We start from the raw sequence: 12,581 nt of genomic DNA, 5'->3' as shown, positions 1-12,581 counted from the left end.
TTTATTTTAATCAGCAAGTATTTCCATGGTGCCAGCTGCTTCAGCAGGGCCGCCATCTCTAAGAAAAGATTCAACTCCAGTTATAGCTAATGTGGTATCATTAGCAAGTGCTCCTGCTGCTCAGCCCACAGTGAATTCTAACAGTGTCTTACAAGGTATGGCTTGATTTGACAGCAGTTATTTAGCCTTTTTGAGGTTGACGACAGTGGTCCTCTACCTTTTTTCTGTCTGTAATCATTTTCATGTGTTTGTCACATTCATATTAGGAACGGTGGTTCCCTATGTGCTGCTTTGGCATTAAACAGTGTTTTTGTAGTTTCCAAATCTATTTTTCTTGTATAATACTTTAGATGCTACTCTTCCCCTGAATAAAATAAAAGATAATACATATTTTTATTATAAAACTTTGTGTTTGTTTTCTGAAAATCAGCTGTTAATGCTAGTGTTTAAATAATAAGATCCTAAATTTTATATTTTTATTTATATCAGGTGCAGTTCCAACAGTAACAGCAAAAATCATTGGGGATGTAAGTTTTATTATTTTTATTGTTATTGCTACTGTCTTTTCCATCTTATGCAGAATGAATATGTCTAAGCTGATTTGCCCTTATTCATTTTTTATTTATTATATAAAATAAATTTCATGAGTTCATTTAATCTTGTTCAGGAACAGGATTTCCTGGTTATTTAATTAGGTCTTTTATGCACTTCAGTTTTTTTGAATGCTTTATATAGTTACTGAAAATTTTTGTTTTAATTGTGTAGAATTAAATCTTATAGCATTTAGGCATACAAGGATTTGGGGCATTTTGTAATGTAGTCAGACTGTAGATGAAGTATTTGTAGAAAGTAGCTTGTTTCCCATTCAGTGAAGATTATGCTATAAATAAGCATTCTTTTTTTTTTTTAAAGCTAAATATTTTTGTCTCTTAAGGACAAAATCAATAATGAGAAAAACTTAGGACTAGAACAGTGGCATTTCTAAAGTCTTTCCTAGTTTCTGGGACAATTATCATATCATCTTTTCTCAAGTTACTTATAGGATCATGAGGGATATTATTATTTCTAGTTACCTTGAAACTGGTTCTTCTAAGATTTAACCCAGTCAAGAAAAAACAGTTCTGATTTTAAGCTCAACCATCATTGTTACTGATCAACAATATTTCATTAATACAAATGGTATTTTTCTTGGTTAATAGAACTGGTAATTAGATACATTCAGAGTTAATACGTAGTTATCAAGGTATTCCTTTATTGCTGTTGATATTTTAGGAATTTTGTATTTCTTACATATTTAATTGAATATTTATATTCTGTGTCTTCCATGTGATTCCATTATAGCATTTCTTTTGAAATTATAATACTTTGAAATGTAACATTATGTAGTGAAGTGTTAGTCACTCAGTCGTGTCTGACTCTGTGTGACCCCGTGGACTGGGGCTTACCAGGCTCTTCTGTCCATAGGATTCTCCAGGCAAAAATACTGGAGTGGGTGGCCATTTCCTTCTCCAATGATATTATACAATATTTCTCATAATTAGTAAGCTTTTCGTTTCTGATGTATTTTTTTACTAGGCAAGTACACAAACAGATGTCCTAAAACTGCCACCTTCCCAGCCTCCAAGGCTTCTGAAGAATAAAGCTTTATTGTGCAAACCCATCACACAGACCAAGGCCACCTCTTGCAAACCACATACACAAAACAAAGAATGCCAGACAGGTATGTTCCTTGTGTTTTCTTTGTTTAATTTTTTCTAAAGGAAAGGAATGTGGTATGTGCTTACATTAATTGTGTCTTTTATTTCATAGGTGATGTATTTCATTGCTTATATACATTGCACAATTGAGTCCTTACAGTATCCCCGTGGGTTAGGTGTTTTCAGTACCTTAGTTATGGCAGAGGAAAGGTAGTTGATAATACCATACCATGAATGCTTCATTTCATTTCTTTATTCATGACAGTTATTTATTATGGGAAATATATCCAAATTCCATAGCTTTTGGAATTATATATACAGGGTCTTAGTTAAGAGGAACTATTATTTTCCAGAGCACCCTTCAGTTCAGTTGAGTTCAGTCGCTCAGTCGTGTCTGACCCTTTGCGACCGCGTGAATCGCAGCACGCCAGGCCTCCCTGTCCATCACCAACTCCTGGAGTTTACTCAGACTCACACGTCCATCGAGTCAGTGATGCCATCCATCCATCTCATCCTCTGTCGTCCCCTTCTTCTCCTGCCCCCAATCCCTCCCAGCATCAGAGTCTTTTCCAATGAGTCAACTCTTCGCATGAGGTGGCCAAAGTACTGGAGTTTCAGCTTTAGCATCATTCCTTCCAAAGAAATCCCAGGGCTGATCTCCTTCAGAATGGATTGATTGGATCTCCTTGCAGTCCAAGGGACTCTCAAGAGTCTTCTCCAACACCACAGTTCAAAAGCATCAATTCTTCGGCACTCAGCTTTCTTCACAGTCCAACTCTCACATCCATACATGACCACTGGAAAAACCATAGCCTTGACTAGACGGACCTTTGTTGGCAAAGTAATGTCTCTGCTTTTCAATATGCTATCTAGGTTGGTCGTAACTTTTTCAAGGAGTAAGCGTCTTTTAATTTCATGGCTGCAGTCACCATCTGCAGTGATTTGGGAGCCCAAAAAGATAAAACTCTGACACTGTTTCCACTGTTTCCCCATCTGTTTCCCATGAAGTGATGGGACCAGATGCCCTGATCTTCATTTTCTGAATGTTGAGCTTTAAACCAACTTTTTCACTCTCCACTTTCATTTTCATTAAGAGGCTTTTTAGTTCCTCTTTACTTTCTGCCATAAGGGTGGTGTCATCTGCATATCTGAGGTTATTGATATTTCTCCCAGCAATCTTGATTCCAGCTTGTGCTTCTTCCAGCCCAGCGTTTCTCATGATACACTCTGCATAGAAGTTAAATAAGCAGGGTGACAGTATACAGCCTTGATGTACTCCTTTTCCTACTTGGTACCAGTCTGTTGTTCCATGTCCAGATCTAACTGTTGCTTCCTGACCTGTATATAGGTTTCTCAAAAGGCAGGTCAGGTGGTCTGGTATTCCCATCTCTTTCAGAATTTTCCACAGTTTATTGTGATCCACACAGTCAAAGGCTTTGGCATAGTCAATAAAGCAGAAATAGATGTTTTTCTGGAACTCTCTTGCCTTTTCGATGATCCAGAGGATGTTGGCAATTTGATCTCTGGTTCCTCTGCCTTTTCTAAAACCAGCTTGAACATCAGGAAGTTCATGATTTGCATATAGCTGAAGCGTGGCTTGGAGAATTTTGAGCATTACTTTACTAGCGTGTGAGATGAGTGCAATTGTGCGGTAGTTTGAGCATTCTTTGGCATTGCCTTTCTTAGGGATTGGAATGAAAACTGACCTTTTCCAGTCCTGTGGCCACTGCTGAGTTTTCCACATTTGCTGGCAAATTGAGTGCAGCACTTTCACAGCATCATCTTTCAGGATTTGAAATAGCTCAACTGGAATTCCATCAACTCCACTAGCTTTGTTCGTAGTGATGCTTTCTAAGGCCCACTTGACTTCACATTCCAGGATGTCTGGCTCTAGGTGAGTGATCACACCATCGTGATTATCTGGGTTGTGAAGGTCTTTTTTATACAGTTCTTCTGTGTCTTCTTGCCACCTCTTAATATCTTCTGCTTCTGTTAGGTCTATACCATTTCTGTCCTTTATCGAGCCCATCTTTGCATGAAATGTTCCCTTGGTATCTCTAATTTTCTTGAAGAGATGTCTAGTCTTCCCCATTCTGTTGTTTTCCTCTATTTCTTTGCATTGATCGCTGAAGAAGGCTTTCTTATCTCTTCTTGCTATTCTTTGGAACCCTACATTCAAATGCTTATATCTTTCCTTTTCTTCTTTGCTTTTCGCTTCTCTTCTCACAGCTATTTGTAAGGCCTCCTCATTTTTGCATTTCTTTTCCATGGGGTTCATCTTGATCCCTATCTCCTGTACAATGTCACGAACCTCTGTCCGTAGTTCATCAGGCACTCTATCAGATCTAGTCCCTTAAATCTATTTCTCACTTCCACTGTATAATCATATGGGATTTGATTTAGGTCATATCTGAATGGTCTAGTGGTTTTCCCTACTTCTTTGGTTTAAGTCTGAATTTGGCAAGAAGGAGTTCATGATCTGAGCCACAGTCAGCTCCTGGTCTTGTTTTTGTTGACTGTATAGAGCTTCTCCATCTTTGGGTGCAAAGAATGTAATCAATCTAATTTCGGTGTTGACCATCTGGTGATGTCCATGTGTAGAGTCTTCTCTTGTGTTGTTGGAAGAGGGTGTTTGCTATGACCAGTGCATTTTCTTGGCAAAACTCTATTAGTCTTTGCCCTGCTTCATTCCGTTTTCCAAGGCCAAATTTGCCTGTTATTCCAGGTATTTCTTGACTTCCTACTTTTGCATTCCGGTCCCCTATAATGAAAAGGACATCTTTTTTTCATCTTGATGACAAAGAGTACCCTTAGGTTTGGACTTTTCCACACTCTGTTTCAAATAAAGTCAGTTCTTTTGGGAAGAGCTTTAGGGCTTTCTTTTCTTATAAACTGCCTCTTCCTTCTTTGACCTACTGCTTTTCTGTATTGTGGGCACAGTGTGAGCTTCTGACCTTCTTAGCTGGCCTCTGCTAGCATGGAATCTCTGCCCTACAGGTGAACTGGGATGAAGGTGGTTCAGACCCTGGCTTTGATAGCCTTGCTGTTCCTGTAGTTGATGATGTTCAGTTCCTCAGTCATGTCTGACCCTTTGCAGCCCCATGGACTGCAGCACACCAGGCTTCCCTGTCCTTCACCATCTCCTGGAGTTTGCTCAAACTCATGTCCATTGAGTCAGTGATGACACCCAACCATCTTGTCCTGGGTTGTCCCCTTCTCCTCCTGCCTTCAATCTTTCCCAACATCAGGGTCTTTTCCAATGAGTCAGTTCTTCACATCAGGTGGCCAAAATATTGGAGCTTCAGCATCAGTCCTTCCAGTGAATATTCAGGATTGATTTCCTTTAGGATTGACTGGGTGGATCTCCTTGCAATCTGAGGGACTCAAGAGTTTTCTCCAATACCACAGTTCGAAAGCATCAATTCTTCAGCACTAAGCCTTCTTTTTGGTCCACCTCTCACATCCCTACGTCACTACTGGAAAAACCATAGCTTTGACTCTACGGACCGTTGTTGGCAAAGTAATGTCTCTGCATTTGAATATGCTGTCTAGGTTTGTCATAGCTTTTCTCCTAAGGATCAGGCATCTTTTAATTTTATGGCTGCAGTCACCGTCCACAGTGATTGTGGAGCACAAGAAAATAAAATCTGTCACTGTTTCCATTGTTTCTGCATCTGTTTGCCATGAAGTGATGGGACCGGATGCCAGGATCTTAGTTTTTTGAATGTTGAGTTTTAATTCCTGTAGTAGGTTTTCTCTTTATGGGTGGTAGTGATACGCACTAGGAAATTAACCTTTCTGTCTTGGAGTTTGAGGGAATAAGAGATAATGGTGGCCTGCCCCTCCTGGTGAGATACAGTAACCTTGAATTGGGAGCTGAAGGAAGAGGAGCCCATTCTTGTTGGTGACATCCATTCCAGAGTAGAGTTTCTGTCATATTGAGCTGGGTGAGGCAGGGATGTGGAGCAGGTGGTAGATCAAATGTCATAGACTCCTACTGTTCTTACTGTATTTAGTAGATTTTCGTAAACATTTCTCCATTTGATGTGTACCCTTTGGACAATTTCAAAATAATTTAAATGGTTATTTTTTAGATTTTCACCAGCTTTGCTTGTTTCCCTAAAGAATGGATCTCTGGAGCTCCTTATGCTGCCATCTGAAAATCCCAGAATTTTTAAAATAGAAAGGAATCTTAGATTCTTAGACCTGGAAGGTTATCCTCTAGGCAGTACTTCTCAAACATGAACATGCATATGAATTACTTGGGAATGTTGCTATGTAGATTATGATTTAGTGGAGCTGAGGTTCTGCATCTTTAAAGTTCCTGAGTAATATCAGTGCTGGTTCATGAACCATGTTGTATAGCAAGACTATAGATAAGATAGTCCTGTATTTTTATTGTGTCAATAGTACCTTTTTAAAAAATTATTTTTAATATTTTTTTGCAGTAGGTCCTTGTTGGATATTTATTTTAAATATAGCAGTTTGTACATGTCAGTCCCAAAATAGTGACCTAGTTTACCACCATGTAGCTTGGTTACTGCATGATAAATAGAAGGGGAAAAGATGGAAGTAGTGACAGATCTTCCTTTTTTGGGGCTCCAAAATAACTGCATATGGTGACTGCAGCCATGAAATCAGAAGATGATTGCTTCTTGGCAGGAAAGAGATGACAAACCTAGACAGCGTGGTGAAAAGCAGAGACATTACTTTGCCAACAAAGGTCCGTATAATCAAGGCTCTGGTCTTCCCCGTGGTCATGTATGGTTGTGAGAGCTGGACCATAAAGAAGGCAGAACACCAAAGAGTTGTTGCCTTCGAACTGTGGTGCAGGAGAAGACTCCTGAAAGTCCCTTGGAGAGCAAGGAGATCAATCTTAAGGGAGATCAGCCCTGAATATTCACTGGAAGGAGTGATGCTAAAGCTGAAGCTTCAGTATTTTGGTCATCTGACATGTACAGACGACTCATTGGAAAAGTCCCCAGTGCTGGGAAAGATCAAGGGCAGAAGGAGAAGAGGGCATCAAAGGATGAGATGGAAGGAGAGGAGGGCGTCAGAGGATGAGTTGGCTGGATGGCATGCCCGATGCAGTTGGCATGAACTTGGGCAAACTCCAGGAGATGGTGAGGGACAAGGAGGCTTGGTGTGCTACAGTCCATGGGGTTTCAAAGAGTTGGACGCAACTGGGTGACTGAAAAACAGCCGCGTGGTTATCAGACGTCTCTAATCGTAACTTTTTTTTTATGTCCACTGTACCATGGTAAAATTGATCCCATATTATTCCCCCCTTCTGACCCTAGACAAATTGTCAACTTTTCAGTTCTCCTTACTAGAAATACCTTTCTCTTGCATTAATGATTTTACAGTTATCCAGCATATGTTTCTGGCCTACAGAAAAGACTTTAGATGGTTGTTAAATAATTGAATGACTCCTACTTCCATCCTTCCCATTTTTTCCTTACTCATGTATAAGTTAGTGTCCAAGTTCTATTTAATTTTTTAATATCTTGGACCCTCTGCTGTGAATACTTACTCTTTTTCTGCAGCTATCATAACCACCCTAGTTCAGGCCCTCATTGTCTTAGCTCTATATATTGTAGTTGCTTTGTATACTTTGTATTCCATCCAAAGATGGCAGCAAAATTAATCTTTTAAAATGCAAATTTTATACCATTACTTTGTGCTAAACAATTTGTAGTACTTCCTACTGTTTACTAGAAATGATTTTAAATGTGTATTATAGCCTTATGAAAAGGGCCCTTCTATATATTCAGTCTCCTCTTTAACATACACTACTATTCATGTTAAGTTTTCTATACCTCCCTTCTAAGATCACTGTTCATTTATTCATCGAGTTATAGCCACCATTCATCTTATTCTTGTGTCATTGATAATTATTGTGTTGCCCACTTTTTGTTAGTGCTTTATACTCAAGCCTTTCTTCACAATTTCTCCTTTCTATGAACTCCTAGTATCATGGGTCTGGGGTACATGCTCAGTCACTTCAGTCATGTCTGACTCTTTGCACCCTATGAACTGTAGCCCACCAGGCTCCTCTGTCCATGGGATTCTCCGGGCAAGAATACTGGAGTGGGTTAACATGCCCTCCTCCTGGGGATCTTCCCTACCCAGAGATCGAACCTGTGTCTCCTGCATTGCAGGCAGATTCTTTACCCACTGAGTCACCTGGGAAGCACCCTAGTATCATAGATATTTCTTTTGAAGTACAAAAAAAATTTTTTTATTAGAATGTTGTTTCTAACCCTCTTTGTTTTTGTGTGGGTTTTTGCTTTTATTTTTGTTTTTATTAGAAGACACTCCAGCTCAGCCCCAAATTATTGTGGTGCCAGTTCCAGTACCAGTGTTTGTACCTGTACCTCTTCATCTTTATACTCAGTATGCACCAGTCCCATTTGGAATTCCAGTTCCAGTGAGTAATCATTGAGAGGTTAAGGCTAATCTAGTGCACGTTTTTCTCAATTAAGATTTAGCAGCTCCATAAAAACTTTTCACTTGTTGGTAAAATATACCTGACTCATGTTGGATATCATCATATTACTTTAATTACTTGAACATGGAATATATAAAGGACAGCTCCTGATTGTATCCTGCCTTCTCAGATAAGATTATGATGCAGTTTTTTAAAATATTTTAAACACAATAAGGCCACTAACATAGAAAAAGATTGGAAATGGTTTGTGTTAGAATCTTATATTCTAGCATGGCTGAAAAGAGGAGTACTGTGATTTCCAGGATTCTCACTTTTTATGAAAGAAAAATGTATTCATTTTTTATCAGAAAATACATATTTTCTTGGTACTGAATTCTTACGAGAAACACTTGTGTGAAAATATTAAACAAGAAATATAATCAAAAATAAAAATGAATTGCTTAATTATTCTTTTAAAGGATTCAGAGATACTTTTTTTGAGTGTCTGAAAAGCACTTACTGAGTTTTTATTTAAGAGACTGTAGTCTTATAAAAACAAACTAGCAAGGCTGTTTTAATTGTTGGCCATAGAATATCTTGGATTTGTTTATTATTTTTGTATTTAAATGATCTCACAAGTAATAGTTTTGATGATAGACCATTTCCCGAGAAACTCTTTAGTCTGTCCTTGGTCTTTCAGATGCCTGTCCCTATGCTTATTCCATCCTCAATGGGTAACGAAGATAAAGTCACTGAGAGTATTGAGGACATTAAGGAAAAGCTTCCCTCACATCCTTTTGAAGCTGATCTCCTTGAAATGGCAGAAATGATTGCAGAAGATGAGGAGAAGGAGAAGACTCTATCTCAGGGAGGTTGGTATAATTTTAAAGGAAATAAAAAAGAAAAGCACATCTGCAGACTTTCAGGTCAATGAAAGTGCAAGAGTAATTTTAAGTATTAGCCAGTCAGGAAGTTTCTAAAAGCTTTTGCTGTTATTCAGCCACTAAGTCTAAAAGCTTTACTTGTGTTTAAATACCAAGTCTGTGGGCTTGTTAAACTTGTTAACTCTGAAACTCTGTGCAGTTTAGGAAAAAAACTAAGTTTTGATATAATTTCTGGTTCTTAATGTTTCCAGAAAAATAACATACAAATCCGTGTTTCATGATCATATTCTTGTTTTATACTTGTTGTCAAAGCCTGTGTGCTCAGTTGTTTAGTTGTGTCTGACTCTTTGCAACCCCATGGACTATAGCCCACCAGGTTCCTCTGTCCATGGGATTTCCCAGGAAAGAATACTAGAGTGGGTTGCCATTTCCATTTCCTTCTCCATTTATTTGTATTTTGTTTATTATTTTTGTATTTAAATGATCTCACAAGTAATAGTTTTAATGATAGACTTATTTCCCGAGAAAGTGAACCCGGGTCTCTTGCATTGAAGGCAGTCTCCTGCATTGCAGGCAGATTCTTTAGTGACTGAGCCACTGGGGAAGCCCCTGGTCCCCAAATAAAAATTCCTGTTGTATAATAATCAGCTTGTTGGTAGAAGGTCAATAAAATTTTAGGATGGAAAAACATTTAGTTCAAAATAGCCTATAGATAAATCCCATTTTATGAGTGTATAATAATGATAATAACAGTAGTTAAGATTTATGTCCTTGCTGTACGCTAGGCATTGTCCTAAATGCACTTGTATACGTCACCTCATTTAATCTTTACAACTACTCCTTGAGGGAAGTATTGTTTACTTTAGATTCTGCTTTTGGAAAATAGGCTAGCCATGGTTATACCATCAGGACATAATGAAACCAGAAGTTGAATCCAGGTCCGTCTCACTTCAAAGAAAGGATTTTGACTAGAACTCAGTAGTATGTATTCCAGAATGGTTTCCAGCCTTAATTACCACCTTCTTGATTTATGGATGAAAGAAGAGATATAATCATAAGAAAAGATAGAGGAAACAGTGTTTAAGGTAGTTGAAATGTACAGGTGAATTTTTGTAAAAGCAAAAAAAGCAGAGACATTACTTTGCCAACAAAGGTCCATCTAGTTAAGTCTATGGTTTTTCCAGTAATCACGTAGGGATGTGAGAGTTGGACTGGAAAGAAAGCTGAGTGCTGAAGAATTGATGCTTTTGAACTGTGGTGTTGGAGAAGACTCTTGAGAGTCCCTTGGACTGCAAGGAGATCCAGCCAGTCCATCCTAAAGGAGATCAGTCCTGAGTGTTCATTGGAAAGACTGATGTTGGAGGCTGAAACTCCAATACTTTGGCCAGCTGACTCATTTGAAACGACCCTGATGCTGGGAAAGATTGAAGATGGGAGGAGAAGGGGACAGAGGATGAGATGGTTGCGTGGCATCACCGACTCAATGCAAATGAGTATGAGTAAACCCTGGGAGTTAGTGATGGACAGGGAGGCCTGGCGTGCGCTGGTCCATGGAGTCACGAAGAGTCAGACATGACTGAGCGAATGAACTGAACTTTCACATATCATTGATGACCCAACAAATTATTCTTTTCTGACAACTTTTTTCCCATGATGGCTTTTAGAAAGCTAGCCACTGGGTTCTGATTTTGTATAATACATTCTAGAGATTTTCTGAACAGTTTAGCATTTGAAAAAGCTACTGTCAACTTTTCAGTTGTGTTGCCACTGTATTTTTAAATTATATATACTTTGAGAGATGGATAAAAAGCTTTTTGTCATTATCGCAAAGTTTCTGGTCTCATTTTGCTCTTTGGTGTATAATCTGATAGTTGTGACCCATTTATATATGGATGTTAATATCTTAGAATATTGCTCCTGTACTTGGTCTTCTAATATCTGATACTTATTTTGGAAGTTCAGGCAATTTCTAATGATAAACCTCATTTTAACTTGTCTTCTCTATTCGCATTAATAGTCAGCATTTATCAGATATTTCTTCTATACAAATATTGTGAGTTTGCCTTAACTTGCAGTGGAGTCAAACAGAAAAACTTTAAGCTTCAAGCCAGTTTTAATCATCATAGTGTAAGTAAAATCAGATGGTCTAGAAATATAACAGTGGGAAAAATTAATTCCAACTGAAAGGATCTGGCTCATTTATCTTTGATTTCAGGGAAGAGAGACAGTTTTCCTTGGTTTTTAAAAAAATCTGATTTTTTAATACTCTGAATCTTTAAACTTTTTACATTTATTTTTTAATATATGTATTTTATGGACATTTAGTTGACTTACAGTGTTTCAGGTACATAGCAAGGTGATTCAGTTATACATATACAGATATAATATTTTTGAAATTATTATCCATTATAGATTATTACAAGATGTTGATTATAGTTTCCTGTTCTATACAGTAAAACTTTTCTTGTTGCATATCTATTTTTTTAGTTAGAAGTCTAGCATTCTATTCATTCTAAGTCAAACAAGTGGTATTAAAATGTCATAAATTTTTTAGTTAGGCGAAAATTCCTAAGTTTTCTGAAATGTATATATTGAACATATTATTTATATATTTATTTATTTATATATATTTATATATTTATGGACTGAGGTTCGTGACATTGTACAGGAGACAGGGATCAAGACCATCCCCATGGAAAAGAAATGCAAAAAAGCAAAATGGCTGTCTGAGGAGGCCTTAACAAATAGCTGTGAAAAGAAGAGAAGTGAAAAGCAAAGGAGAAAAGGAAAGATACAAGCATCTGAATGCAGAGTTCCAAAGAATAGCAAGAAGAGATAAGAAAGCCTTCCTCAGCGATCAATGCAAAGAAATAGAGGAAAACAACAAAATGGGAAAGATCTCTTGAAGAGATCTCTTCAAGAAAATTAGAGATACCAAGGGAACATTTCATGCAAAGATGGGCTCGATAAAGGACAGAAATGGTATGGACCTAACAGAAGCAGAAGATATTAAGAGGTGGCAAGAAGACACAGAAGAACTGTACAAAAAAGATCTTCATGACCCAGATAATCACGATGGTGTGATCACTCACCTAGAGCTAGACATCCTGGAATGTGAAGTCAAGTGGGCCTTAGAAAGCATCACTACAAACAAAGCTAGTGGAGTTGATGGAATTCCAGTTGAGCTATTTCAAATCCTGAAAGATGATGCTGTGAAAGTGCTGCACTCAATTTGCCAGCAAATGTGGAAAACTCAGCAGTGGCCACAGGACTGGAAAAGGTCAGTTTTCATTCCAATCCCAAAGAAAGTCAATGCCAAAGAATGCTCAAACTACCGCACAATTGCACTCATCTCACACGCTAGTAAAGTAATGCTCAAAATTCTCCAAGCCACGCTTCAGCTATATGCAAATCATGAACTTCCTGATGTTCAAGCTGGTTTTAGAAAAGGCAGAGGAACCAGAGATCAAATTGCCAACATCCTCTGGATCATCGAAAAGGCAAGAGAGTTCCAGAAAAACATCTATTTCTGCTTTATTGACTGTGCCAAAGCCTTTGACCGTGAGGATC

At 38.1% G+C, this 12,581-nt stretch overlaps 1 protein-coding gene across 9 annotated transcripts in view; it reads left to right on the top strand.

Annotated features, from left to right (window-relative positions):
* ZMYM4 (zinc finger MYM-type containing 4) overlaps positions 1-12,581 on the top strand; it is a 164,866-nt gene that overhangs the window by 108,294 nt on the left and 43,991 nt on the right. For 8 of the 9 annotated variants that reach the window (XM_061412550.1, XM_061412551.1, XM_061412548.1 and 5 more), the window contains 5 exons: positions 15-155; positions 490-527; positions 1,576-1,720; positions 8,009-8,127; positions 8,828-8,999. In XM_061412550.1, coding sequence (XP_061268534.1) covers positions 15-155; positions 490-527; positions 1,576-1,720; positions 8,009-8,127; positions 8,828-8,999 — 615 coding nt within the window. The remainder of the gene's footprint in view (positions 1-14; positions 156-489; positions 528-1,575; positions 1,721-8,008; positions 8,128-8,827; positions 9,000-12,581) is intronic. The other variant, XM_061412549.1, reaches the window with a different exon arrangement.

The sequence above is a fragment of the Bos javanicus genome, chromosome 3 (assembly GCF_032452875.1).
Source record: "Bos javanicus breed banteng chromosome 3, ARS-OSU_banteng_1.0, whole genome shotgun sequence".
NCBI classification, from domain to species: Eukaryota; Metazoa; Chordata; class Mammalia; order Artiodactyla; family Bovidae; genus Bos; species Bos javanicus.
Note: the sequence above shows the minus strand (reverse complement) of the source record. Positions and strands in the feature narration are given on the sequence as shown.